This window comes from Aquarana catesbeiana, linkage group LG04 (assembly GCF_042186555.1).
Source record: "Aquarana catesbeiana isolate 2022-GZ linkage group LG04, ASM4218655v1, whole genome shotgun sequence".
NCBI lineage: Eukaryota > Metazoa > Chordata > Amphibia > Anura > Ranidae > Aquarana > Aquarana catesbeiana.
In genome coordinates, this window is record NC_133327.1 from 242,807,253 (window position 1) to 242,835,205 (window position 27,953).

The window sequence follows — 27,953 nt, forward strand, 5'->3', positions numbered from 1 at the left end:
GACTCTTCAGAAGAGAGGAGAACACGCCTAGATTTAATTAAGCGGCTAACCTTCCTTATTCCAGCATCAATTAACACAGCCACTGATGTCTTGTTCATATTTCACATGAAAGGAAGATCTAATAAATTCCATTCGTCTTCCAAAAAAAAAAAAAAAAAAAAAAATGGTGATAAGAGAAAAAAATATATTTTTATATTTATATATGCACATGTGCAAGAAAAGTACTCCCATAGTTAGAATTTAAAGAAAGTTTAATATATATTTTATTATAACAAAATAGGCAGTTATTGTGGGTAAAATATTAAAATCTGTCTTCTAAGAATACACATACAGCATTAAGTCTATGAATCCAATTCTCCAAATGAGATGTAGGGATGTGATCTCCTGTAGTGTTTATTTACATTAGAGAGGCTATGTTAATGACCTGAAAAATTCAACTGTCTTTTCACAAAGGTGATCCATATCAAAAATTTGTCATTTTAAATTGTGTTATATGCATATGATTAATCAAGTTTAAAAGTCATTCATATAAAGAACGCTGGAGTACATACAATTCAACAAGACAAAACCAAAATAGATCTTATGACAAATGATTGAAGATAACCTTTCCACCGCCAGAAGGTGCTTTAAAGCAGATTGCAGAACCAAAATGTTATGCAATGCAGCAGCAACCAGGCAACAGAATGCTAAGAGAACCTCTGCCTATGTAGAGAACCGGATCAAGTCAAAATAATAGAGAATTAAATACATAGGCCAAACCATGCTGTTAAATGCAAATTGTGCAAAGATGCTCACAATATTAAGACCACTTTATTTCATGTAATGTTTTTCATTTTTGAAAATTGTCTATAAAGCTTTTTTTTTTTTTTTTTTTTTTTTATTTAAATTGTATTTGCAACTTTCCCTTAAACATTAAGGAATTTTTGCCACTTATTTTCTAACCTTAAATAACTGCTCTAGTTTTTCCACCTTCTTTAAAAACAAAAGAAAACATTAAGAAATCAAATTTGACATTATTAAAAATTAAATAAAATATAACCGTGTGAAAGGTGGATGAAAGGGCAGCAAATAAGTGGCAAGAACAGTCCCATACAAACGGGGCTTGCTCCTATGGGAGAAGGTACAGGATGCTGTGAATGGGCAGTGATAGGGGCTCCAGAGTTTTCTTCTCGTTTCATAACTTCTCTTTTGCAGGTATCCAGATGTAGGAGCCAGACTGTTCTTCTATGATCTGTTTCACATGATTGTAAATTTCCTCCAAAGTGTCGCCCTGCACAATTGCTACAAAAAATAAAAAGTGCCAACACAATTATTATTGAGGCAGCATTTGGTTTTTATACCATACAACATTTATCACGTTATATTTACCACAAACGAAAGATTACCATACCAGCAAAAAAAAAAAAAAAAAAAAAAAAAAAAAAAAAAAAAAAAAAAAGAAAAAGGGTTACTTACTGACTCCCAATGCAAATCTTAAAAGGTTAGTTCACCTGTACCAAAAATTTGCCTATGCAGATAAGGGGCACCTGTAAATTTAAAAAGAAACTGTGCAGCTCTGACTAAAGTTGAAAAATGTTCTTGCTATAGGTGTAGGCTATTTACGTACCTCCTGAAGCCTGACTGGAATACTCCCAGTATGTAGCTAAGTGAGGCCTAGTCGTTACTTCTCATCTGGACCATCACAGGAGTTATGGTCCATTGTGGGAGGGAGGTCTTACTTTGATTTCTGGGAAAGATTCCACTACCTCCACTAAGAGGGTGCAGAATGCCTAAAATAGGATCAAATTGATGTGCAGCCAAAGACAAGAATCACAGACAACAGGCATAACTACTTTACCAGGACACTGAATCAGCACCAGAGGCTGAGAGTCGACCACCAGTTACAACCACCAAAAGGTGGAGTAACATAACTACTTGAATGGGGAGAACAGAAAAACAAAAAGAATGATTAACAAAAGGGAACACTGGCAACACTCTAAGAAAAAATTGGACTATAGTTCTACAAGGTTAAGATCGGGCAGCCTAAGGAAGACCATCTCCAAGCTTTAAACTTCTGATCCTAGATATCAGGGAAGAAAGGCTCCAATGAGTAGGGAAGTCTTGTACAACCGTCCAATCTCATATGACAAAATAGAACAATTCCCCAAGAGTACTGGTCAAGGACCTCGGAAATTGGAGATAATCTCCTTACGAAAACACCTGAAGGCAGAGAGACTGACAAAGAGGGAAAGGGTGCAAAAAGTAACCCCCATAGAAAATAGAAGTGGGAAGACAAGCACCCATACTGGTGCAGCAACACCAGAAAACAGTAAGATGAGCAGACCTGTACACAAAGAAAAACTGTCATTTTCACTAGAAGCTGACAGGAAAAACACCAGCAGAGCCTGCCACAATCCAGTAAAGCATCCACAGCTGTAGAATGAATGGGAGGAACCTTAGCTTGCAAGCGGATTTGGGGGAGGGTCACAATGGACAACCTCATAAACCAAGGGTACATATGATGGACCATTAGATCCATAGGAACTGCTTGCATGTCTTGCCTCAAGTCCAGACTCCCATATACCAAAAGGGGAGATTAAGGAAGTGTCCCCCACTAGCCCTTAAATGTGAAGGAGGTGGGACTTTGTGACCATTGGACAGGATTCCACTAACCTGGAGGGTGCAGAATGCTTAAACTAGGATCTGGTCAGCCTTGCTCATTGGTGACCAATAGCTACCAGCACTGTAAAGGCCTAACAAAACTTGCAGGAGTTGGGCCCTCCCAAGAGAATTCTGGCTGATTCAGTTAATCTGACCACTTTCATGGGAGTCCCATGAATGGGAACATCAAGGAAAGAAGAACACAAAATGGTGGACATAAGGTCCAATGCAATCAACAAGTACCAGTACCCTTGAAGGACACCAAGGGAGCAGGACCCTGCTAGAGGAGGGAGCAGTGGAAACTGGTCCCAACTAACTCAGTAGATACCTCTGGAACGAGGGCATAATAAGAATTAGCATTATCCAAGGATAGAGAGTTTCCCTGAGGAGAGCGATTACCCTTGTAGGGAATAACTCTTATGGGCAGGTTCCTACTAAGACAGAAATAGGGTGTCCCAAAATTCAGGGGACCAAGTGAGAACAGCTGTGTGTAGTAGATACCTTCTTCAAACAATAAGTCAAAAGGGTATATTATAAGCATTCAAAATCCAAGGAAGCACAGCCCTGGGAACCCATCCAATTCTGAAAACAATTCTGAAATTTTAGAAGTGGAGGTACACCTTCAAGCCAAAGGCTTGCTAGGGGCAATAACGGATCTCCAGCTTCTGGACGTATGATCTGAGTGAGTGTTGGACTCCAAGCATCTGCGAGTATGCACTGCTAGGGAAGAAGCAGTAGCGTGATGGGACTCCTCTGACCTTTGCACAGCTCTCCTGTGCTCTGGTAGGAGCATAGTGTGGCCACCTGAGGTGCTGCTAATGACTACGTCAAGAGTCGGTCTACAAAGACCATGTTCCTTTGAAGGGAGAAAAACATTTGTTGTTTCTTGTACGCCTCAGCTTCCCACATCAGCCTATGCAGGGCACAAGTTCAGAAGCTTATAATTGACCATCACAGCTAAAGAACAAAGCTCTTCAGATCTGTTACAACTACTCCATAACGTAGGGACCTAACCTAGCAGTGGAAAGATTTTCTCTAAGGAAAAATCTTTGTAGACACTGGAGCGCTAAATAACTCAAGGCTTTTAAAAGCAGGTTAAATCCCACAATGCTATGAACTCTGAATCTCAATCATAAATAAAAATAGGAGCTGTAAACCATGTTTGACACACAGTCACAGGAGAATCATAATCAGACAGACAATGTCCGGGATATTGCCAGAGTGCTTAGAACCAGACAGATAGAATGATCCAGTATTTGGGCAACAGCAGCTAGGAAGTTGAGGCTTCGGCCCCAACATACAGTGCAGAAATAGACTCTGCAAGATTAAGAAGCTACCATTAGGCCCAAAACCCTCAAGCAGAAATGCACTGAGGTGTGCTGTTTGGATCTGAGGGTCTGTGTATGAGACCTTAGGGAGGCAACGGTTTCCTGAGGAAGGAAAATTCTGGCTTGGGCTGTGTCCAAGATTATCCAAGTACTCCAATGTAAGGACCGGAGGGCAAAGTATCCAGCTGAAAGTTAAAAAGAAATTAATCATCCTCTGGATGATAGGCTTCTGGGCAGGCTTGGTGGACTTTGGTATCCAGGAGATTGCAACAAGAGAAGTCCAACATTTTAGTCACAAAATTCTGCACATATGCACAGATATAAGGGACATTCTAGAGACTTGGTGAATTACATTCTTCAGAGCATCAACACAAAATATGGGGCATTATCTGTAATTACTGTAAGAGAGTGGGGTCCTCAAGAGATGTTCCCAGTCTCTATTCATTGGTCTTGTCCAATTAGCATCAGTCTGGCAAATAGAAATAGCCGGCTGTAGGGCTGGACCTGCAAGAGCCAACGGGGCCTTTAATGCCTGGTACACACAGGCAGTTTTTTGTCATTCAATCCAGCTGGAGCAACTATGTGATGTTAGTACTAGTACAGCGATCTCCCCACTGAGCTATTGTGTTCCGAGTCGGTGAGCGCTCTCATCGTTAACCAATTCTTCCTGGACTTCAGTAACAGTTGAGTCTGCGGGTTAATGTCATTACATCCATGATCTGCTGATCATGGGTGCAATGCTTTACAGGCTGCAGTGTAAAGAAATAATAAATGCACTTTTTTTACTTGCAAATTGATGTGCTTTTATTATTAAAAAAAATAAAGTGAACTTAGCCTTTAGGCTTCAAGCACACTAGAAAATTATAAACTGCTTTAGAAACACTAGACCAAAAATGCTAATGTTTTAGCGTTTTTTGCCAACGTTTAGCTGTGTTTAGCCTAATGTGCAAGCTACGTTTAGTAGCTTCAACGTTAAGGAGCAGGGCCGTTGGCGTCCTTTTAATAAAAAAAATGGTGTGGTTGTGGGGGTCTGGGGACAGGGGACTTATTGGAATCTGGAAGTCCCCTTTAATAAGGGGACCCGCCCAATGTGAAAGAGTTTGGGGTACTCATTCACCAAAAAAGTGAAGAGAGTAAATAAAAACAAACATGTTTCTGACAAGCCCTTTACAAAAAAAAAAAAAAACACAACAAAAAACAATCTGTTCCCGATAAAGGCTCCCTGCTCATTTGAGCCACCTCTTCTTGGCCTGCCAGGCTGCATGCTCGGATAAGCATCTGGTATGGATTTTGGGGGTAGGAGGCCTTTATTTTTTATATCAAAAGAGTTCAGAAATTGTGGAAAAAAAACCTGGGATGAACATTAGCCCCCCTCCACTGCCTGGAAAAGTGATCCAGTGGTTGTAGAGCCATTCAGATAACTTTGCTGGGAATCGCTTACTGGAAAAAAAATGCTGGAATCATGGCTGTAGCCTTAACTATGATCTCGGTATAACCACCTTAATAGGAGGATGAATATATACATACAGCAGTACTAAGGTTGTTAAAGCAATCTACAGAGGTGGCCAGGACTAGTTTTTGAGGCAGTCTATTCCATGTTTACACAGCTCATTTCTTCCAGATGTAAAAAGCATCGCCTTTGTCGTCAAATGACCTGAAAGTTTATAACTCTACACCAAGTACACTATATGGACCACCTATACATTTCACATGGTGATCATATTCCCCCTTAACCACTTACCAACCGGTTCCTGTACATATACGTCGGCACTTTGAAGAGGGATATCTCGGTAACGGCAGCAGCTGCTGCCACAACCGAGGTATCCACCTTTACAGGAGCTGGTCGTGTTACCGATAATGGTGGTTACCGATAATGGTGGTCTCCGCGGCGGATTCGCCCTCCGCCGCTTCCTGGAGCCGTCGGTAGCGGCGGAGGCAATCGGGACCTGTCAGTTCTTCGGTATGGAGACCAGTGAGACTAAGATGGCGCCACCCGTCTCCATACTATAGGACGGCGGAAGCCACGTCATTACATTACGTCAGCTCCGCCCATAAGGCATATTTTTTTTTCGTCTTTTTTTAAAAGACTTTTTTTTTTTTTTTTTGCATCTTATTGTAAATATGAGATCGGAGGACTTTTTGACCCCAGATCTCATATTTAAGAGGACCTGTCATACTTTTTTCTATTACAAGGGATGTTTACATTCCTTGTAATAGGAATAAAAGTGATCCAAATTTATTTATTTATTTATTTTTTTAAAACAGTGAAAAAATAATTAAAATAAATAAGAAAAAAAAATTTTTTTTAAAGCGCCCTGTCCTGACGAGCTCGCGCGCAGAAGCGAACGCATACGTGAGTAGCGCCCGCATATGAAAACGGTGGGCAAACCACACATGTGAGGTATCGCCACGACCGGTAGAGCAAGAGCAATAATTCTATCCCTAGACCTCCTCTAAATGCAAAACATGCAACCTGTAGAATTTTTTAAACATCTCCTATGGAGATTTTTAAGGGTAAAAGTTTGATGCCATTCCACGAGCGGGCGCAATTTTGAAGCGTGACATGTTGGGTATCCATTTACTTGGCGTAACATTATCTTTCACAATATAAAAAAAAATTGGGCTAACTTTACTGTTGTCTTATTTTTTTATTCAAAAAAGTGAATTTTTTCCAAAAAAAGTGCGCTTAGAAGACCGCTGCGCAAATACGGTGCGAAAAAAAGTATTGCAATGACCGCCATTTTATTCTCTAGGGTGTTAGAAAAAAAATATATAATGTTTGGGGGTTCTGATTTATTTTCGAGCAAAAAAAAACTATTTTAAACATGTAAACACCTAAAATCCAAAACGAGGCTAGTCCTTAAGTGGTTAAATTGCCTCTTCTTAAGGCTCCTCCAGGCCTTTTAACCGTTCTATTCCTTTTGTCCTGGAGTCCGGGACAAGGGAACAACCATTACCCTGAATGGTGTTCTCAGTTTCCTGTATGCATGGTACTAGGCCCTTTTGTCTCAGCTCCCTTGAACCCATGAACTGCCATTGCCAAGTGAGAGGATCCCTAGGGGGGTACTCAAGGTGCAGACTGGATGGCGTCGGTCTGGCGTCAATTGTAAACAGCAATTGCACCATGCATGTGAGGTATCACCGCGAAGGTCAGATCGAGGGCAGTAATTCCAGCAGTAGACCTCCTCTGTAAATCTAAAGTGGTAACCTGTAAAGGCTTTTAAAAATGTATTTAGTTTGTCGCCAATGTCATGTTTGGTATCCATGTACTTGGCCTAAGATCATCTTTTTTATTTCATCAAACATTTGGGCAATATAGTGTGTTTTAGTGCGTTAAAATTTAAAAAAGTGTGTTTTTTCCCAAAAAAATGTGTTTGAAAAATCGCTGCGCAAATACGGTGTGAAAAAAAAAATTAAACACCCACCATTTTAATCTGTAGGGCATTTGCTTTAAAAAAATATATAATGTTTGGGGGTTCAAAGTAATTTTCTTGCAAAAAAAAAATAATAATTTTTTCATGTAAACAAAAAGTGTCAGAAAGGGCTTTGTCTTCAAGTGGTTAGAAGAGTGGGTAATGTGTGACATAATGCCCAGATGGCACAACCCCCCCCCCCCAAATGACCCCATTTTGGAAAGTAGACACCCCAAGCTATTTGCTGAGAGGCATGTCGAGTCCATGGAATATTTTATATTGTGACACAAGTTGTGGGAAAGAGACAAATTTTTTTTTTTTTTGCCAAAGTTGTCACTAAATGATATATTGCTCAAACATGCCATGGGAATATGTGAAATTACACCCCAAAATACATTCTGTTGCTTCTCCCGAGTACGGGGATACCACGTGTGAGACTTTTTGGGAGCCCAGCCGCGTACGGGACCCCGAAAACCAAGCACCGTCTTCAGGCTTTCTAAGGGCGTAAATTTTTGATTTCACTCTTCACTGCCTATCACAGTTTCGGAGGCCATGGAATGACCAGGTGGCACAAACCCCCCCCAAATGACCCTATTTTGGAAAGTAGACACCCCAAGCTATGTGCTGAGAGGTATAGTGAGTATTTTGCAGACCTCACTTTTTGTCACAAAGTATGGAAAATTGAAAAAAGAAAAAAAAATTTTTTTTTTCTTGTCTTTCTTCATTTTCAAAAACAAATGAGAGCTGCAAAATGCTCTCCATGCCTCTCAGCAAATAGCTTGGGGTGTCTACTTTCCAAAATGGGGTCATGGGGGGGGGGGGGGGGGGGGTTGTGCCACCTGGGCATTCCATGGCCTCCGAAACTGTGATAGGCAGTGAAGAGTGAAATCCAAAATTTACGCCCTTAGAAATCCTGAAGGCTGTGATTGGTTTTCGGGGCCCCGTACGCGGCTAGGCTCCCAAATAGTCCCACACATGTGGTATCCCCATACTCAGGAGAAGCAGGTTAATGTATTTTGGGGTGCAATTCCACATATGCCCATGGCCTGTGTGAGCAATATATCATTTAGTAAATATTTTTGCACAAAGTTGTCACTAAATAATATATTGCTCACACAGGCCATGGGCATATGTGGAATTGCACCCCAAAATACATTAACCTACTTCTCCTGAGTATGGGGATACCACATGTGTGGGACTTTTTGGGAGCCTAGACGCGTACGGGGCCCCGAAAACCAATCACCGCCTTCAGGATTTCTAAGGGCGTAAATTTTTGATTTCACTCTTCACTGCCTATCACAGTTTCAGGGGCCATGGAATGCCCAGGTGGCACAAACCCCAAGCTATTTGCTGAGAGGCATGGTGAGCATTTTGCAGCTCTCATTTGTTTTTGAAAATGAAGAAAGACAAAAAAAAAAAAAAAAAAAAATTTTTTTCTTTTTTCAATTTTCAAAACTGACAAAAAGTGAGGTCTGCAAAATACTCACTATACCTCTCAGCAAATAGCTTGGGGTGTCTACTTTCCAAAATAGGGTCATTTGGGGGGGTTTGTGCCACCTGGGCATTCCATGGCCTCCGAAACTGTGATATCAAAAAGTTACGCCCTTAGAAATCCTGAAGGCGGTGCTTGGTTTTCGGGGTCCCATACGCGGCTGGGCTCCCAAAAAGTCTCACATGTGGTATCCCCGTACTTGGGAGAAGCAACAGAATGTCTTTTGGGGTGGAATTTCACATATTCCCATGGCATGTTTGAGCAATATATTATTTAGTGACAACTTTGGCAAAAAAATAAAAAAAAAATGTGTCTTTTTCCCGCAACTTTTGTCAAAATATAAAATATTCCATGGACTCAACATGCCTCTCAGCAAGTAGCTTAGGGTGTCTACTTTCCAAAATGGGGTCATTTTGGGGGGGGGTTGTGCAATCTGGGCATTTTATGGCCTTCAAAACTGTGATAGGTAGTGAGGAGTGAAATCAAAAATTTACGCCCTTAGAAATCCTGAAGGCAGTGATTGGTTTTCGGGGCCCCATACGTGGCTAGGCTCCCAAAAAGTCCCACACATGTGGTATCCCCATACTCAGGAGAAGCAGCTGAATGTATTTTGGGGTGCAATTCCTCATATGCCCATGGCCTGTGTGAACAATATATCTTTTAGTGACAACTTTTTGTAAATTTTTTTTTTTGTCATTATTCAATCACTTGGGACAAAAAAAAAAATAATATTCAATGGGCTCAACATGCCTCTCAGCAATTTCCTTGGGGTGTCTACTTTCCAAAATGGGGTCATTTGGGGGGGTTTTGTACTGCCCTGCCATTTTAGCACCTCAAGAAATGACATAGGCAGTCATAAACTAAAAGCTGCGTAAATTCCAGAAAATGTACCCTAGTTTGTAGACGCTATAACTTTTGCGCAAACCAATAAATATACGCATATTGACATTTTTTTTTACCAAAGACATGTGGCCAAATACATTTTGGCTTAAATGCATGACTAAAATTGAGTTTATTGGATTTTTTTTATAACAAAAAAGAAGAAAATATCATTTTTTTTTCAAAATTTTCGGTCTTTTTCCGTTTATAGCGCAAAAAATAAAACCCGCAGAGGTGATCAAATACCATCAAAAGAAAGCTCTATTTGTGGGAAGAAAAGGACGCAAATTAGTTTGGGTACAGCATTGCATGATCGCGCAATTAGCAGTTAAAGCGAAATTGTAAAAAGTGCTCTGGTCAGGAAGGGGGTAAATCCTTCCGGGGCTGAAGTGGTTAAAGAATCCTGAACCCATTATTACCATAGAAGACAGACATTTTTACTAAATAACAAACCTGTAAAATGCTCTGTGAACTCCTGCTCCAGTTTCATAGCTCTTTCAAATGTTTTCCGGGCTTGATCCTCTGTTAGACGTTTATTCATCTCCCTGCTCATATACACACAAACCACTGAATTAGTGAACTCTTTTATTGTGATTAACTCTACTTAAAATGATTGTAAAGGCTTGTTTAAAAAAATCAAAATAAATAACAAACATGTAATACTTACCACCTCTGTGCAGTTGGTTTTGCACAGAGCAGCCCAGATCCTCCTGTTCTCAAGTCCCTCTTTGCTGCTCCTAGCCCCTCACTCCTTTGAGTGCCCCTCAGCCAGCAGCTTGCTACAGGGGGCACCCAAGCCCAGTCAGAGCTCCGTGTATCCATTCAGACATGGAGGCCTGACCTGGCACCACCCCCTCTCTCCCGATTGGCTGACTGACTTTGATTGACAGCCTCGGGAGCCAATGGCTCCACTGCTCTGACAATCTAGAGGAGTGTCCTGGATGGCTGAGGGGATCGTGGACATCGCTGGAGAGAGATGGGGCTCAGGTAGGTAAATAGGGGGGTGCTGGGGGGGCTGCTACACAGGTTTTTTATCTTAATGCATTAAGATAAAAAAACCTTCTGCCTTTACAACTCCTTTAAGCTTTTTCAGGTATTTCTGTATATTTAATAAACACCACATAGTATGGCGAGAGATATAACTTTATATAAATGACAAATTTAATATCAGTAGCGCTTCAATATAAAATGAATCCAAAGGTTGAAAATTCCCAAATTATAGCAATCAACCTCAAGGAAATTCGATTCTAAGAAATCAATACATTGCCAATATTTTTTTCACTTGGACATGAAAGTAAAAAAAAAAAACAATACAAATTCCAACATGAGTGAATGTTCCATGACAATAAAAAATAACTTCCAGGGAGTGAATAAGAATCTAACACATGTATTACAATCCTAGGCTGTATAAGGGAAATGGTGCAGAAGGGTTCTGCTCCAAATCCAAATCTACCTTTGCCTGCATGACCAGTCAACAAACTGACCTTACAACGATGTTAAATTTAGAATCAGAAACAAGAGCTGGATTTTTGTACTTACCTGTAAAATCCATTTCTTGAAGTACATCACGGGACACAGATGGCCCATATTAACCCTTACTTAATTGGTTATGGCACCAACTATAGGTTAACAAAAAAAAAAAGACAGCAAGTCCTTCCCTATATAACCCCTCCCATGGAGGAAGTGCTTCAGTTTTGTAACAAACAATGCATCCCTCAGAGGGGTGGGACCTCTGTGTCCCATGATGTTCTTCAATAAATGGATTTTAGACATACAAAAATTTAGTTTTCTTTATCGTATATCACGGGGCACAGAGTGACCATAATAATCCTTACTTAATGGGATGTCCCAAAGCACTGCTTATGAGGGGAGGGAGACAGCCAAAGAGGCTATACACCAGTCCGCAAGTAACTACAACGAGAAGGTAGCATCCTCAGTGATACTTTCATCCACCCAATACTTTCTAAGGATGTGAATCGAAGACCGGGTTGCAGCCTTGTAAACCTTATCCACTGATGCCTGATGGATAGCCCAGGAGGCAGCTACACTCATGGTAGGAAGAGCAGTCATGGGAATTGGTGGATTCCTTCCCTTTAAGCCGTAGGATTGGAAGGTTTGCTGTCAAATCTATTGGGAAGCAACCAACTTACTGTAGCAGTCAGGTGACCCGTCTTTAGTCCTTCAGGAAGGAGAAAAAGGGAATTTCCCTAACAGCAGCAGTCAATTCGGAGTACATCTTTACAGCTCACACAAAGTCCAGTGTGTGAAGGGCCCTGTCCCTTGGCGACAGGTTTAGGAAAGAAAAAGGGGAACCTATAGCAGAAAAGGGAAGGCTTGCAGCAAAATGACCGAGAAACAATCTGCCTCTGGAAAAAAAATTGCCAAGCCTGAGATCTGCCCCTTGTTGGCACACACAAGCCCACTCCAGGTGGAGAAAAGACAGGATGCGACTATACAACCAGGTCTTATGGTAAATGTCCCTGGAAGTCTCTCTGGCTCTTAAAGCAGGAATGACTGCGTCAGCTACCCCTCGATCCTTCAGAACTATGGCTTCAATAATCAAGCCGTTAGAGGTCTGGTTGAGCCGAAAGCGTTCATGGACCGTCTATCGCCATATTTACGATGTAGGCATACCATATTCTCCTGGGCCACGTCATTGCAACCAAAATCACTGATGTTCCTCCCACCGGAATCCTGCGCAAATAACTGTATTGGAGGTAAATACAAATCAAAAAACTGTTCTCACGACATCACCAGGGCATCTACTGCCAAAGATGGAACCAGGTGGATCCCTGGTTCTGGAGTCAAACCTGTCAGCTTTGCATTGGACCAGGACACTAATAGTTCCACATCTAGCCTGGCCCCTCGTTAACAAAGTGCCTCCAAGGACAACTGCTGACAACTGAGAAAATCCACCTGCCAGTTCTCTACTCCTGGAATGTGAACTGCAGTTGAGGAGAAACACAGTACTCTGCACAGGACAGAATGAGCCCTGTCTGCTTTTGAGCAACTCAAATCGAGGTGAGCCCCTAATAATTGATACATGCCACGGCTGTGGAACTGTCTGACTGGACTCTGCCTGAAAGGTCCTTCAACTTCTTCATCCAATGCTGTGCACCAATGGGGTTGCTCAAAGGTACAGAAAATAGATTGATAAACTTTCCTGTAGAGGTTAAGCTGGCATCTATCATCAGAACCTTCCGAATAATGTAGAGAAACAGCTTCCCTATCTCCAGCCCCAGAGGAGAAATGCACAAGTCCGTAGACCTGAACGTGCTGAGCCACAGAAAAAAATGCAAGAGTCCATTGACAGTTCTTCTGTCCCATGCCAACGGGACATTCTGCTGTAGAGGTTTAGAACTAAACTGAGCCAATAGAACGGCCTCGAATGAGGCCACCATCTTCCCTAATATTCTCATGCAGAGGGATACCTCAGATCTGTGGGAAGACATCAGATTTCTAAGGTCCATACAGCTCCCTGCCATTAAAAAAGAATCTTGACTCAACTTTTCCAGATCAAGTCCAGATATTCCAGTCTCTGGGTTAGAAACGATGACTACTGTTTGAGATTGAGAACCCAGCCGAACCTCTCCAGAGTCTAACTGCAATAGCCATATTGTGCTCCAGAAAGTGAACAAATTGCTCTCTGAGCAACAGATCATCTTGGTAACCCAGAATGGGTACCCCCTGGAATCTTAACAGACCCAAGAGCGGGGCCGAAATCTGCATGAACACCCGAGGAGCCATGACAACCCGAAAGGCAGGCCCACAAAAAAAAACAGGTCCTTGGCTGATGAAGGGAAAAATTGGGACATGCAGATAAGCATTAGTTATGTCCACCGGAAATCCCCTGGCTGAAATGACAGTACCACTGCCTAGAACTTCTGAACACACAGAACTTAAGTTGAATATTGGCCATTCATCGCCACTTGGTTTTGGGACAGTTAAGATATTTGCGCAAAACCCAAGAAACCATTTGGCCTCCGGAAATGGTATAAGCAGTCCTTGTGAAAACAGGTATTCCAGAGCCTGAAAGAGCAAAAACCTAATTTACAGATTCTAAAACATTTGAATGCATAACAAGTGGCAGAGGAAATATTGGAACACCAACCTGTAGCCCTGAGAGATTGTGTAAAGGACCTCCTCGTCTGCCACTGCCTTCTGCCATACCTATGCAAATGCCAGCCCACCCAAGCGATTGGGAGCACCCCTTCATAGAGTGGAGAACTTAGAATTCGGCTTTGCTGGCTTAGGGGCCCAGATCTTCTTATAAAATGGTTCCTGAGGCCTGTGACCACCAAAAAGACTGTCTACAGGGAGCAGATCCTGAAAAAGAAGCAGTCACCGCCCTCTCAAACACTTGCTCCTTTTCCTAAGAGGCAAAAGAGAACTCTTACCTCTCAAAATCTTTTGGATATACTGATCCAACTCTGTCCCAAACAGAAATTCCCCAAGGAAGGAAAAAAATAAAAAAAATAAATAATAAAAAAAAGGAAAAAACCTGCCAATAACTTATTGCAGGGAAACTTTGCAGATTAAAACCTGTGCATATAGATAGACGAAGTCCCAGGCACAAGATCTGCTGACTGGAATCCTTCAGAATCCTGGGACAGAAAGTTAGCGTGGGGTGCATGCCGAGCTGCTGCAAGCACCATTTGCGACACAGAACATTGAGACCTGGGTGGGTGGGCCAGGCATATTTCATCTCCTAGTGGATTTTTTACTCCACTGGATACAGCTGTATGAACCTTTTAGGAGGAACACCACCCTATCAGGGTGAGCCCATTCCACAAATACTAATGAGGGTGTAGGGGAAAACGAGAACTTTACAACGGTCACCAAGAACCCAGAGATGGACACTTTGGAGAGGAAGTCTCAAGCAGTAGCAGATTTAACTTGGTGTGAACGATCTCTAAAAGAATTCACCAACTCTCTGAGCCTGACAGACACAACGAATCTGAACCTACCCAGAATCAGACTCCCGTCTGTCCCTCTTCAAGTTGCGCCTCATTTACTTCATCATCCACCCATTCCTTTTCTACAACAGGAGAGGATACCAGAGAAGAGGATCACCTGCGCTTCTTACTGCAATGCCCTATGGAGTCAACATCTCAGCACAAATCAGCTAAGGCGGCTGACAAATACTTTGTAATAAACAAAGATGATGATGATAATGCGATCCCTGCAGTAACCACGCAACCAGACAAGTATAGGGGCTCTGAATTATCCTTCACCCCTAACCTTTCAGGGATAAAAAAAAATAGTCACATCAGCGGCTCACGTCCAGTGTCTGGATCTGACAAAGTGCCCTTGTGCCTTTCCAAGCTGTGCTCTCACCTCCCTGCTTTTTGGAAGATTTTAGCTTGCTGACAAATACACCTTGGACCTTAGCCAAAAACAAAGTGCAAGGTTACCATAGGATACTTCCTCCACAGATGTTACTTATATGTACCCAAAAGTGTGATACTGCCCCATGTCTCATGATGATAGGTGCTCCACAGCAAGGACTGCAACAAATACTAGCTGTCTCTTACATTTAAAATTGCTGCACAAAGCCCTCCTGTGGCATCACAAGCGCTGTGTGCGCCTGCGTCCCGAAAAATGTGCACGGACCCAAACTGTTGCTCTCACCCTGCAGCCTGGACACAGGCCGCACTATGCACCTATCCTACAGTAAAGGAAAAGCAGCCTGAACGCCCAGGAATACTTCCAGCAGCCAGAGACCTCCAAGTAAAACCCCATCATAGATCATCACAGCTAGCAGACTCAGACATGCACGTTCTGCCCTCTAGGGTCACCTGAGGAAGGAACAGGCAACGTCCATCCTTCAAACACCAAAATTTAGTGGAACACGTAGGAAGGGACTCAATCTCCCTTTCTTGGGGTACACTACCCTGGACATGTAGAGCACCCTCCTGGAAACACACTAATCAGTTAACTACTGCGAAGGGTTCTGTATACACAGGGTCCAGCACTGAATGGCTGTGTTACAAGCAATCCTCACATGTCAACCTATTCCACCACGGAGGGGCTTTAGCCATAGAAATGGATCCAGAAAACACCAAACTCATGATCCCTACTGGAACAATCCTGAGCACATCGCAGTGTGTGTGCAGACAGCTGCACACCTGTGACCATCAACTTCAGACACTGGAGAAGGAACCGATACACTTCCTGTATGGGAGGGTTATATAGGGGAGGACTCCTGTCTTTTTGCCAGTGTCCATTCACCTATAGGTGGCACATAAACCATTAAAGATCAACATGGTTCCTGTGTGTCCCACAATTTACGATAGAGAAATTATGAATTTTTTAAAATATTTCTCTTCAAAAACAAAACTTTTACTTCAAACTTGTTAAGCCCAGCCACTACTTCCAACAGAACTGCACATAGTTATGTTTGATTAGCAAAGTATAGACAACCAACCTACAGCCATAGTGTAACTAGCTAAATATTGGAATTGATTGCTAGTCAGCTCAATACTTACATTATATTTTCCACTGATTTAGGCTTGATGAAAATAGCAACTGGGTATAATTGGGCTAACTGTAATCTTTTAATTGCATTTCCAGAAACATCGAGTATGCAGTGCTTTCCCTGGTGAAAAAAAAAAAAGAAAGAAAAAAAGGAGTAGGTCAGTTCAGACAGAAAACGAGATAAACACACCCATCATTAAATACAGCAAAAAAAGAAAAAAAAAAAAAAAAAAAAAAACTTACCCTTTCTGCCACTTCTCGAACAGACTGTACACTAGTGCCATACAGGTGATTATTGTATTGACCTGCCTCTATAAATTTGTGATCTTGAATATCCTTTTCCATCTGCTCCCGGGAAGTAACAAAGTGATAATCTCTCCGATCTACTTCATAATCTCGTTTTGGTCGAGTTGTATCTAAAGTAAAATAAACAGATTCACATAAAGGGAAACTATAATGATTATCGTCAATTATATTTTTCTATAAATATTGAAAGGTTTGAACTTGTCTTTCATATTTCTTAACCACTCATTTACATCTAAAAACAGCCTAATTTAGTTCAATGTTTTTTTAATCTGAATTTTATGTGATGGAACAAAACACAATAATCCACGTTGGTGAAGTAAAATTAGAAAAATATATACATAAAACTATTTTTCAGAAATAAAAAACTGATAATTGGCACGTGCGTATGTATTCACCCCCTTTGTTATGAAGCCCATAAACTCTGGTGCAACTTACCTTCAGAAGTCACATAATTAGTGAAATGATGTCCACCTGTGTGCAATCTAAGTGTCACATGATCTGTCATTACATATACACACCATTTTGAAAGGCCTCAGAGGCTGCAACACCTAAGCAAGAGCCACCACTAACCAAACACTGCCATGAAGACCAAGAAACTCTCCAAACAAGTAAGGGACAATGTTTTTGAGAAGTACAAATCAGGGTTAGGTTATAAAAAAAATATCCAAATCTTTATTGATCCCTAGGAGCACCATCAAATCTATCATAACTAAATGGAAGGAACATGGCACAATAGCAAACCTGCCAAGAGACGGCAGCAGAGACTGGAGTATCTGTACATAGGACAACAATAAGCCGTACACTGCATAGAGTTGGGCTTTATGGCAGAGTGGCCAGAAGAAAGCCATTACTTTCAGCAAAAAACAAAATGGCACGTTTTGAGTTTGCGAAAAGGCATGTGGGAGACTCCCAAAATGTATGGAGGAAGGTGCTCTGGTCTGATGAGACAAAAACTGAACTTTTTGGCCATCAAAGAAAACGCTATGTCTGGGGCAAACCCAACACATCACCCAAAGAACACCATCCCCACAGTGAAACATGGTGGTGGCAGCATCATGTTGTGGGGGTGTTTTTCAGCAGTCCGGACTGGGAAACTGGTCAGATTTGAGGGAAAGATGGATGGTGCTAAATACAGGGATATTCTTGAGCAAAACCTGCACCACTCTATGTTTGATTTGAGGCTAGGACAGAGGTTCACCTTTCAGCAGGACCCCAAACACACTGCTAAAGCAACACTTGAGTGGTTTAAGGGGAAACATGTAAATGTGTTGGAATGGCCTAATGAAATCCCAGACCTCATTTCAATAGAAAATCTGTTGTCAGACTTAAAGATTGCTGTTCATAAGCTCAAACCATCCAACTTGAAGGAGCTGGAGCAGTTTTGCAAGGCGGAATGAGCAAAAATCCCAGTGGCAAGATGTGGCAAGCTCAGACTTATCCAAAACGACTCGGAGCTGTGATAGCTGCATAGGGTAGAAAGTATTGACTTTAGGGGGGTGAATAGTTATGCACATTGACTTTTTCTGTTATTTTGTCCTATTTGTTGTTTGCTTCATACTAAAAAAAAAAAAAAAAAATCTTCAAAGTTGTGGGCATGTTCTGTAAATTAAATGATGCAAGTCCTCAAACAATGCATGTTAATTCCAGGTTGTGAGGCAACAAAACACAACAAATGCCAAGGGGGTGAATACTTTTGCAAGGCACTGTAGTGCCTGAAGCAATAAGTTTCCTTTGTGGAGGATCCGAGGGAACGCTGGATCTTACAAACCTCCGAGGGGCCCCCCCTCCATTAACTCCAGCTTGTAACCGCAAGATATAACAATAATATATATAATAATAACGTGTAACCTCGCCAATCTTGGACGCCCTTCGGAGGAAGTGCAGGGGGAGGTGAATACTTTTGCAAAGCACTGTAAATGGCACTGCTGAAATCATCCTCAGGTGGCCAGTTCTCATCAGACAGCTCAGTTCACAGTGTGCAAAAATAATCCGAGTGGCTATGTACCAGGTGATCTTCAATCACAGCGATCATAAATGTAAACACAGTGTGGTGTTTATATTGGACCAGCCAACCTGTCTCTCACAATGGAGAAAGGGGAGGCAAGAGGAGCAAATGAGTCATTCATTAGTCGCAGGTATACATCAGCAGCAGAACACCGTTTTTTTTTTTTAACCCCCCCCCCACTTATACATCTGATCTCTAGCCTATTATGCTGTCCTGAAAGCCTATTGGAAAACATGTTACCGGTAAGTCGAACTTGCATTTTTCCAAAACGTCTTTCAGGACAGCACCCGAGAGGATAATCAAGACTTACTCCATTTAGGGTGGGACAACAGCCTGTAAGACTTTTCTTCCAAAAGCCTGGTCCCCAGCCGACACGAGGTCTAACATATAATGATGGGCAAAGGTTGTCAGACTTGTCCAAGTAGCTGCCTTACAGATTTGTTCGGGGGTGGTGCCAGCTTTTTCTGCCCAACTCACTGCCAAAGCTCTTGTAGAATGAGCCCGGACATTCACTGGACTCTCTTGACCTGTAAGGGAATAGGCTTCTGAGATAGTCATTCTCAACCATCTGGCAATGGTTCCTCTGGAAGCTTGTCTTCCTTTTTTATCACCAGAAAATAAAAAAAATAGAGCATCTGAACATCTAAAGTCTTTAGTGTTTTCCAAGTAACTAAAGACTGCTCTTTTAACATCCAGGGTACGGAATTCTTCTTCCTTCTTACCCGATGGATTAGAACAAAAGGTAGGAAGTATTATCTCCTGAGTTCGATTCTGGACCGAAGCGATCTTCGGTAAAAAATTAGGATCCGTCTTCAGAACAATTCGGTCTGAAAAAATGGAAAAAAATGGCTCCCTGATTGATAAGGCTTGCAGCTCACTGACTCTTTGAGCTGTTGTAACAGCCACTAAAAAAACTGTTTTTAAAGTAACTAATTTCAGGGAGGCTAAATTAATGGGTTCAAAAAGTTCCCTGGTCAGGGCCTATAGAACTGAAAAGTCCCATGCTGGACAGCTTTTGATCACCACTGGTCTAGACCGGGTGAGAGCTTTGAAGAATCTAAGCACTAAGGGTTCTGACGAAATGGATTTTTCCAGAAATACCCCCAGCGCAGCAACTTGAACCTTGAGGGTGCTGACCGCTAGGCCCTTGTCCGCTCCTTCTTGCAGAAATTCCAGAATAGAGGAAATTTGTTTTGGTCTTTCCTTAACGGAAGGTGCCAATACGGTTTTAGTTGCATCTGAAGAAGGGATGAAAACCAAGGCCTTTTGGACCAGAAGGGAGTGATGAGGAAATGGGGGGAATGCGTAACAGAAATTTCCAACTGTGCGCCAGAGCATCCACTCCCAGTGATCACTCGTTCCTGTTCAGGGAGAAGAAACGAGACACTTGCGAGTTTTCCTTGGTCACAAAGAGATCCACTCTTGGGCGCCCCCACTTGTTCACGATCAAATGGAAGACCTCTGGATTCAATTGCCACTCCGCTTCCAATAATACCTGGTTCCTGCTGAGGAAGTCCGCTACCCTGTTAAGGTTTACCTTTAAAAGGACCGCGGACAAGGATAGAGTATGGAGCTCTGTCCAACTTAGAATGCTTCTTGCTAGGTTTTGCAGAACTCTGCTTCTGGTTCCCCCCTGTCTGTTTATGTAGGCCACCGCCGTGGCGTTGTCTGACAGGATCGGAGTATGCTGTCCCTGGACTTCTTTTGCAAAGGTCAATAAGACTATCTCTATAGCTTTTAGTTCCCTCCAATTTGAGGAACTCAGTACATCTTTTGTGGAACACAAGCCTTGGGCCCACCAACCGTTCATATGAGCCCCCCAACCCCAGGAACTGGCATCAGTTGTTAACCTTACCTGTGTTGGGAAGGACCATAACAGACCCTCTGAATATCTTGTCTGGTTCTTCCACCACCAAAGACTCCTTTTCACCGATGTAGGGATCTTCACTAGTGAATCCTGCTGGTGATTCCAGGTTTTTAACAGGAAACTTTGCAGAGGTCTGAAATGAAGCTTTGCCCACTGGACGACCGGTAAGGCAGAGGTCAGGGTTCCTAATGCTGACATGACCTTCCTGATGGACAGAATTTGATTGGACTGTAGCAGTGACACCACTTGTACCAACTTTTTCTGTTTTTCCTCTGTAAGAAAAAATTTTTGCTCCAAAGAGTTGATACGGAAACCCAGGAATAACACTTCCTGTGAGGGAAACAGATTTGATTTCTGAAGGTTTAAGATCCACCCAATGGGCTCTAGGTGAACATGGGCTCTGAGCAAGTTTTCTTGAAGACCTTCTCTGGTTTGAGCAAAAAGCAGGTCGTCCAGATAAGGAATAACTGAGATTCCTACTAAACGCAGAGGCGCCAATGTTTCAGCCATTATTTTCGTGAACACCCTTGGGGATGATGACAGACCAAACGGGAGTGCTCTGAATTGCAGATGTACCACCTTCTTCCCTTCTTTCAGTGCTAACCTCAGATATTTCTGTGACCTGGCGGCAATAGGAATGTGGAGGTAGGCATCTTGGAAATCTATTGATGCCATGTAGCACCCTTGATACAGGAGGTTTCTTACTGAATAAATGGAATCTATCCGAAACCTTCTGTACCCTACTGATTTGTTTAGCATTTTGAGATTCAGGATGAGGCGGACATTTCCTGAAGGTTTATGAACGAGGAATACATGTGAGTATAAACCCTGGAAGAACTCCCCTGTCGGGACCGGAACAATGACTTTCTGGGTTTTCAGTTCCTGAACTAGGGACTTCATGGCGAAAGCCTTGACCGGATCCCTTGGGACGTTTGTCATCAAGAATCTTTTTGGAGGTTCTTCCGTGAATTCTATCACATACCCCTGGGAGAGCATATTTACAATAAACTGGTTTGAAGTGATGGCTCTCCACTGAGGAAGAAACCCTTGGAGTCTTCCCCTGACCTTGAGGGAGTCATTGCGATTTTCCGGAGGTCGCAGGAGGATTGAAGAGCACTGCACTCCTACCTTTGGGCTTCTGAGAAGACCATGGCTTCTTCTTGCCCTGCGTTTTTCCTTCCTGCTGCCCTTTTTGGGACCGAAAAAAAACGCTTACGGGTTTGCACCTGTTTCTTCTTGACCATAAACGACTTCTTATCTGCCGTACGGTCAAGAATGGACTCTAGCTCCGAACCAAATAACAGATCACCTGCAAAACGAATACTACACAGTCTATTTTTAGATGCAGCATCGCCTGGCCAAGTCTTCAGCCATAAGGCCCTCCTAGCAGAATTAGTTAAAGCTGCTGACCTGGCTGACATGCGGATAGATTCTGCAGAAGCATCCGCAATATGTGATATTGCTGCAGACAGAGTTGTAAAGGAGTCTAGAATCTCCTGTTTTGAGGAATCTGCTGTAACATGAGCCTTCAGCTGGTTAATCCAGTGATCTAAATTCCTTGCAACACAGGTTGTTGCCATTGCCGGCTTTAGATTGTTCATCACCGATTGCCAGGTTCTTTTAAGAAGCAGGTCCATCCTTTTATCCATGGGCTCCTTCAGAGTGCCCATATCCTCAAAGGCGAGGTCCGTAGACTTTGAGACCTGAGAAAAGGCAGAGTCCAATTTTGGAACTTTGTTCCATATAGAATCAGGATTTTCGGCAAATTGAAATCTGTTCTTGTGAGCCCGGGAAAAGAATGTCTTTTTCTCAGGTTCCAGCCACTCTTTTTTAATCATATTAGTGATAACTGAATGGACTGGAAAAGAACGGCCTTTTTAATCTCCAAAACCAGCATACATGCTGTCATGCAGGGAGAGTTCCTTCTTTTCCTCTTCTATCCCCAAAGTGGCATGGATTACTTTCAGGAGTCCTCCAACCTCTTCTAGCGTCATTTTGTACTTAGAAGCGACATCTGTTTCATTTTCCTCCTCCTCAGAATCTGTTTCATCTGGAGCGAGGGAAACGGACCCTTGGGAAGTGTCCTGTGATCTCGTACCCCTTAAAATTATTTGAGAGCCGCCTTGGGGTTCTGAAGATGGTGGGGAACCGGAAGATCCCTTGAGGGACCTGGTTCCTCTCTTAGGTTTGACCTAAAAGCTTGAAAAGTGGCCCAGAGCTCATCCTTTATGGTTGTAACCAAATCGCCACACATGGATGGTGACTCCTCTCCGACTAGATTTGCAATGCAATCTGCACAAAGCGTTTTGGTCCAAACACCGCTTAATTTCTCTTTGCAGACAGGGCACCTTTTCTTGACTGGTTAGGCAGAACCTTTGGCCTGGACAAACAGAAAAGAGACAAAAAAACACGCTTAAAAGGCTGCTACACAGCACAGACAGCCAGGTGCACTAGGGAAGATGACATCTTACTTCCATGTGCCCAGCAAGCCACCACCACCACCTAAAATCCCCTGTTGCTGGCCAGATATGCTAACACTAGCCACCGCAACATACATTCCCAGGGAGATGGGGGGAGGGTGAGTAACCCCGCACAGGAGGAAACGGCCCAGAGTAATATAGGACACAGTCCCTTACCTTAGCCTTGCCCCCTTATCTGCTGCATCGCTATCCATAGCTGTCTGCGGACGCGTGGCGAAACGAACGGTTCCAGATTCGAAAACACTGCTGCGCTGAACTGGAACCAGAATTAAGGCACCAGGTGACCCTGCCCTCTCCCTCTGCACTTTGCGGCCGGAAATGACACGCGCGCCGACCCGGAAGTGCTGCTTCTTCCCATACAGGACATGGCTGAGGCGCTCCTCTGCCACCAGAAACATGGCGGCCGCCACCGCTCGTTCCGCAAATGCAACCAGCAGGGAACGGAGGACAACCGCCTGTCTGGCAAAAATGGAAGCAGCACTCCCAGGCATACAGGCTCTCCCCGAGCATGGAAGAGGGAGAGGGAGCCCACGGGACCATCCATCGGGGAGGCAAGTGGGAGGATCACTCTCCTAAGCAAAAAAAAAAAAGAAGACCTAACAGGTGAGAACCTGTGTCTCCCAGAAAAGCCCTGAGAGATCATGGCTCCCACCAGAGGTGTTCCTCCAGCTGGAGGAAACACAAAAAACTGACGAGGCAACGTGGAGGACTTCAATTAAAGACTTAAATGAGGAGGTGTTTCCTGTGGGAGGAGGAGCCATGATCTCTCGGGTGCTGTCCTGAAAGACGTTTTGGAAAACAGTTCTTTCTGCCTGGAAACTGGAGATTGCCCATAGCAACCAAAACCGTCCATTAACATCAAAAGTGGTTTTAGACCAGCTAGAAAACAGCGATAATAAATTAGAATCACTTGCAGAATTGAGCGATATTGATTTGTGGGGAGATCCGTCATCAAACACTGAAAAGTAATGACAGCGACAATTCTGCAACTGAGCAAATTTCAGTGTTTTTGATTTGATTACATTATTAAATAATTTTTATTATTATTATATTATTTGGTATGATTATTTATAGTTATTTATTATATTATAATTTATGATTTCGTGTTTCAAAATTTATCATACCCGAGATGTCTACTAGACTCTGGTTTGGACAGATTTAAGTGAGTTATTCCTAAGAATTACAGGCCTACAATATAAAACGCCAAATTTCCATGCAAAATAATTGTACCGCTTTCAGCATCAAAAATATGAAATAATCATACCGTTAGGGAGGTTAAATAAAAAGTGTCAAACTGAGATCTTGGGGTGTCTATTTTCCAAAAACATAATTTAAGGGGTGTTTGTACTTTTCTGGCATTATTTATATATATGTTTTTTGTTTTCTTTAACGACTTGCTGCCCGCCATATAGCAATATGATGTCGGCAAAGTGGTTGCGATATTCTAACCGGATGTCATATGACGCCGCCAGGATATGAAGCTGCTGTGCACCCCCGGGGGCACGCATCGCAGGGATCGTTGTTGCGGTGTTTCAGTCTGACACACTGCAACTCCGATCTAGGTAAAGAGTCTCTGACAGAGACTCTTTACCACATGATCAGCCGTGTCCAATCACGGCTGATAACGATGTAAACAGGAAGAGCCGTTGAGCGGCTTTTCCTCGCGTCTGTCAGACACGAGTAGAGGAGAGCCGATTGGCTGCTCCTCTGACAGGTGGGGGTCTGTGCTGATTATCAGTGCAGCCCCCCCCAGAATGCCCACACTGGACCACCAGGGACGCCACCAGGACCACCACCAAGTATGCCACCCTAGACCACCAGGGATGCCAATCAGTGCCCACAATGGGCATCACTGATTGGCAGGCATTGTTTGGCACTGATTGGCATCCATCAGTACCATCCATTAGTGTACATCAGTGCCCATCCTGGCCGCCTTTTAGTGCCCCATATAGTGCCCATCAGTACCACCTCATCGGTGCGCATCAGTGCCGCCCCATCAGTGCAGGAGAAAACTTACTTATTTACAAAGTTTTGTAACAAACAAAAAAACCTTTTTTTTTTAAATTTTCTGTCTTTTTTTTGTTTAGCAGAAAATAAAAATCCCAGAGGTGATCAAATACCACCAGAAGAAAGCTCTATTTGTGGGAACAAAATGATAAAAATTTAGTTTTAGTACAGTGTAGCATGACGGCGCAATTGCCAAAGTGCGACAGCTCTGAAAACTGAAAATTGGTCTGGGCAGGAAGGTGTATAAGTGCCCGGTATCGAAGTGGTTAAACAGAAAGAGAAAACTATTTTCCAATTAGTAAAATATCCATTGGTTCTTAAATCTCAATAAAATAAAGCTCTTGCTCCCACTTAAAAATAGGATTTTTACGTCATACTTACCTGTAAAATCCTTTTCTTTTTCATACATCATGGGACACAGATTCAGGCTAATATTCATTACCTGCTGGGTTATACTTCATCATTAGGTGAATGGACACTGGTAGACTAAAGGTCTTCAGCCAGGAAGTGATTCCCTATATAACCCCTCTCATACAGGAAGTACTTTAGTTTTGTAGCAAGCACTAAATGCTCAAAACGGAGGGGAGAGATCTCTGTGTCTCATGATGTACTTAAAGAAAAGGATTTTACAGGTAAGTATGACGTAAAAATCCTATTTTATTTTTTCATACATCATGGGACACAGAGTCAGGCTAATATTCATTACCTGCTGGGACGTCCCAGAGCAATAGCCTTGAGGGGAGGGAGACACCCTGCCAAACAATAGCCATCAGAACTTATACAGCAGCCCGCAGTACACTGCAGCCGAAAGCCGAATCCTCGGCTGCTCGAACATCCACTTGATAACATTTTGTGAACTTATGCACTGAAGACCAGGTAGCAGCCTTACAAATCTGAGCCACAGATGATGGCAAAAAGCCTAGGAGGTTCCTACACCCCTGGTAGAATGAGCTCTCACCCTAAAAGGGAGGAGCTTTATGTTTCAGACCATAGGCCTGAATGACCAAACGACAGACCCAATTGGCAACGGAAGCTTTGGAAGCTGCCTGCCCCTTCTTGGGTCATTTTGGTAAAACAAAAAAAAAAAAAGTCTGATCCTCGGATCCCCGCAGATCTGGACAAATAAACCTTGACTGCTCGGACAACGTCCAAAGAATGCAATCGTCTCTCTTCCGCCAAATGAGGCTCAGAGAAAAAGTAAGAAAAAATAATGTCCAGATTTAAATGAAAGGCCGACACCACTTTTGGCAAAAGGGATGGAACAGGTCATAACACGACTGTCATGGTGAAGGATCAAGTACGGTTCCCTGCATGAAAGGCCCGCCAACACTGACACCCTTCTAGCCGAGGTGATAGCCATCAGGAAGGCTAGCTTGCGTGACAGCAAGTCTAATGAAATTTCCTTAATAGGTTCAAATGGTTGTTTCTGTAACACAGACAGCACCAAGTTCAAGTCCCGAGGACACATAGGTGACCTAATGGGGGGAAGCAAGCGAACTGCCCCTTGCATAAAGGTGTGGATCAGTGAATGGGAGGCTAAAGGCTTTTGGAAGAACACTGATAGGGCCAAAACTTGACCTCTGACTGTACTCAAAGCCAATTTGATTTCCACAGTTGACTGTAGAAAGGAGAATTCTCCCAATCACATATTTTTGAGGAAGCCATTTTCTGGCTTCACACCAAGCAATATAAGTCTTCCAAACCTTATGAAAATCTTCATAGTGACAGCTTTTCTCGCATTCACTAGAGTAGACACCACTGGTCCCGAAATTCCACGGTCCTTTAACACCCTGGCTTCAATAGCCATGCCGTCAAATTTAGAGACTGTAAATTGGGGTGGCATATAGGACCTTGAGACAGTAGATCGGGGCGACGTGGAAGCGTCCATGGCCCCTCTATTGTCAGTCTCACAATCTCAGGGAACCAGGGCCTTCTGGGCCAGGCTGGTGCCACCAGAATGACTGGAATCCCCCCCCCCCCCCCCCGAATCCTGTGTAACAAATGTGGAAGGAGAGGGATCGGAGCGAAAGCATAATCGTCTCCTCCTCCCATGCTTGTCTCCAGGATTTCTCCAGAGCCTCTCCCATCCTATGGAACTCGCTACCCTCACCGGTCCTGCTATCCCCTACTCTTGCTACCTTAGGCAATCCCTGAAAACTCATCCCTTCAGGAAAACCTATCACGACTCCAACTAATCTTCTAGCACTTCCATCAGCTCATTCCCCACAGTTACAACCTTTTGTACCAGCTGCCCCACCCTATTATATTGTAAGCTCTTCTGAGCAGGGCCCTCTTAATCCTCTTGTATTTTATTGTATTATAACTGTATTGTCTCCTTTTTATATTGTAAAGCGCTGCGTAAACTGTTGGCGCTATATAAATCCTGTATTAGAATAATAATAATAATAATAATAATAATAATACACCAGGGAGTACTGGCTCCATGGAACTATCAGAGCATCTGCTCCAATTTCCAGAGGATCTCTTGTTCGAGACACAAACTGCTATAGCTTGTTGTTGAACCTGGATGCCAGTAGGTCGACCTCTGGCCATTCCAAACATTGGCAAATTTCCTGGAACACCTCTGGGTGTAGAGACCATTCCCCCGGGCAGATCTGCTGGCGGCTGAGATAATCTGCCTTCCAGTTCTCTACTCCCGGGATATGGACTGCTGATATTATTGGCACATGTCCCTTGGCTCAGGCTAGTATGTAGTTCACCTCCTTCAGAGCTGAATGACTCCTGGTACTGCCTTGGTAGTTAATATAGGCCACTACCGTGGCATTGTCAGACCGAACCCTGATGGGGCAGTCCTGAAGCTCCACCGTCCCGGATCATAGGGCCAGACGTACTGCCCGTAATTCTAGGATGTTGATGGGCAGGGTCTGCTCTGTCCCTGACCATTTCCCCTGGGCTGTGAGCCTGTCTAGGGCCGCTCCCCAGCCCGAGTGACTAGCATCTGTAGTCAGTACTCTCCGGTGTACCGGGAGAAAGGGTTTTCCTTTTCGCAGGTTCTGATCCTGCAACCACCAGGAGATAAGGACATAGGATAATCCAGG

At 43.2% G+C, this 27,953-nt stretch overlaps 1 protein-coding gene across 5 annotated transcripts in view; it reads right to left on the bottom strand.

Moving 5' to 3' along the window:
* Nucleotides 1-855: 855 nt before the first annotated feature.
* The window catches only part of DLG1 (discs large MAGUK scaffold protein 1), a gene marked incomplete in the record, with an annotated part of 511,316 nt that continues 484,218 nt past the window's right edge, over nucleotides 856-27,953 (bottom strand). For all 5 annotated transcript variants that reach the window (XM_073626325.1, XM_073626326.1, XM_073626329.1 and 2 more), the window contains 4 exon segments: nucleotides 856-1,281; nucleotides 10,206-10,297; nucleotides 16,241-16,350; nucleotides 16,473-16,645. In XM_073626325.1, coding sequence (XP_073482426.1) covers nucleotides 1,175-1,281; nucleotides 10,206-10,297; nucleotides 16,241-16,350; nucleotides 16,473-16,645 — 482 coding nt within the window.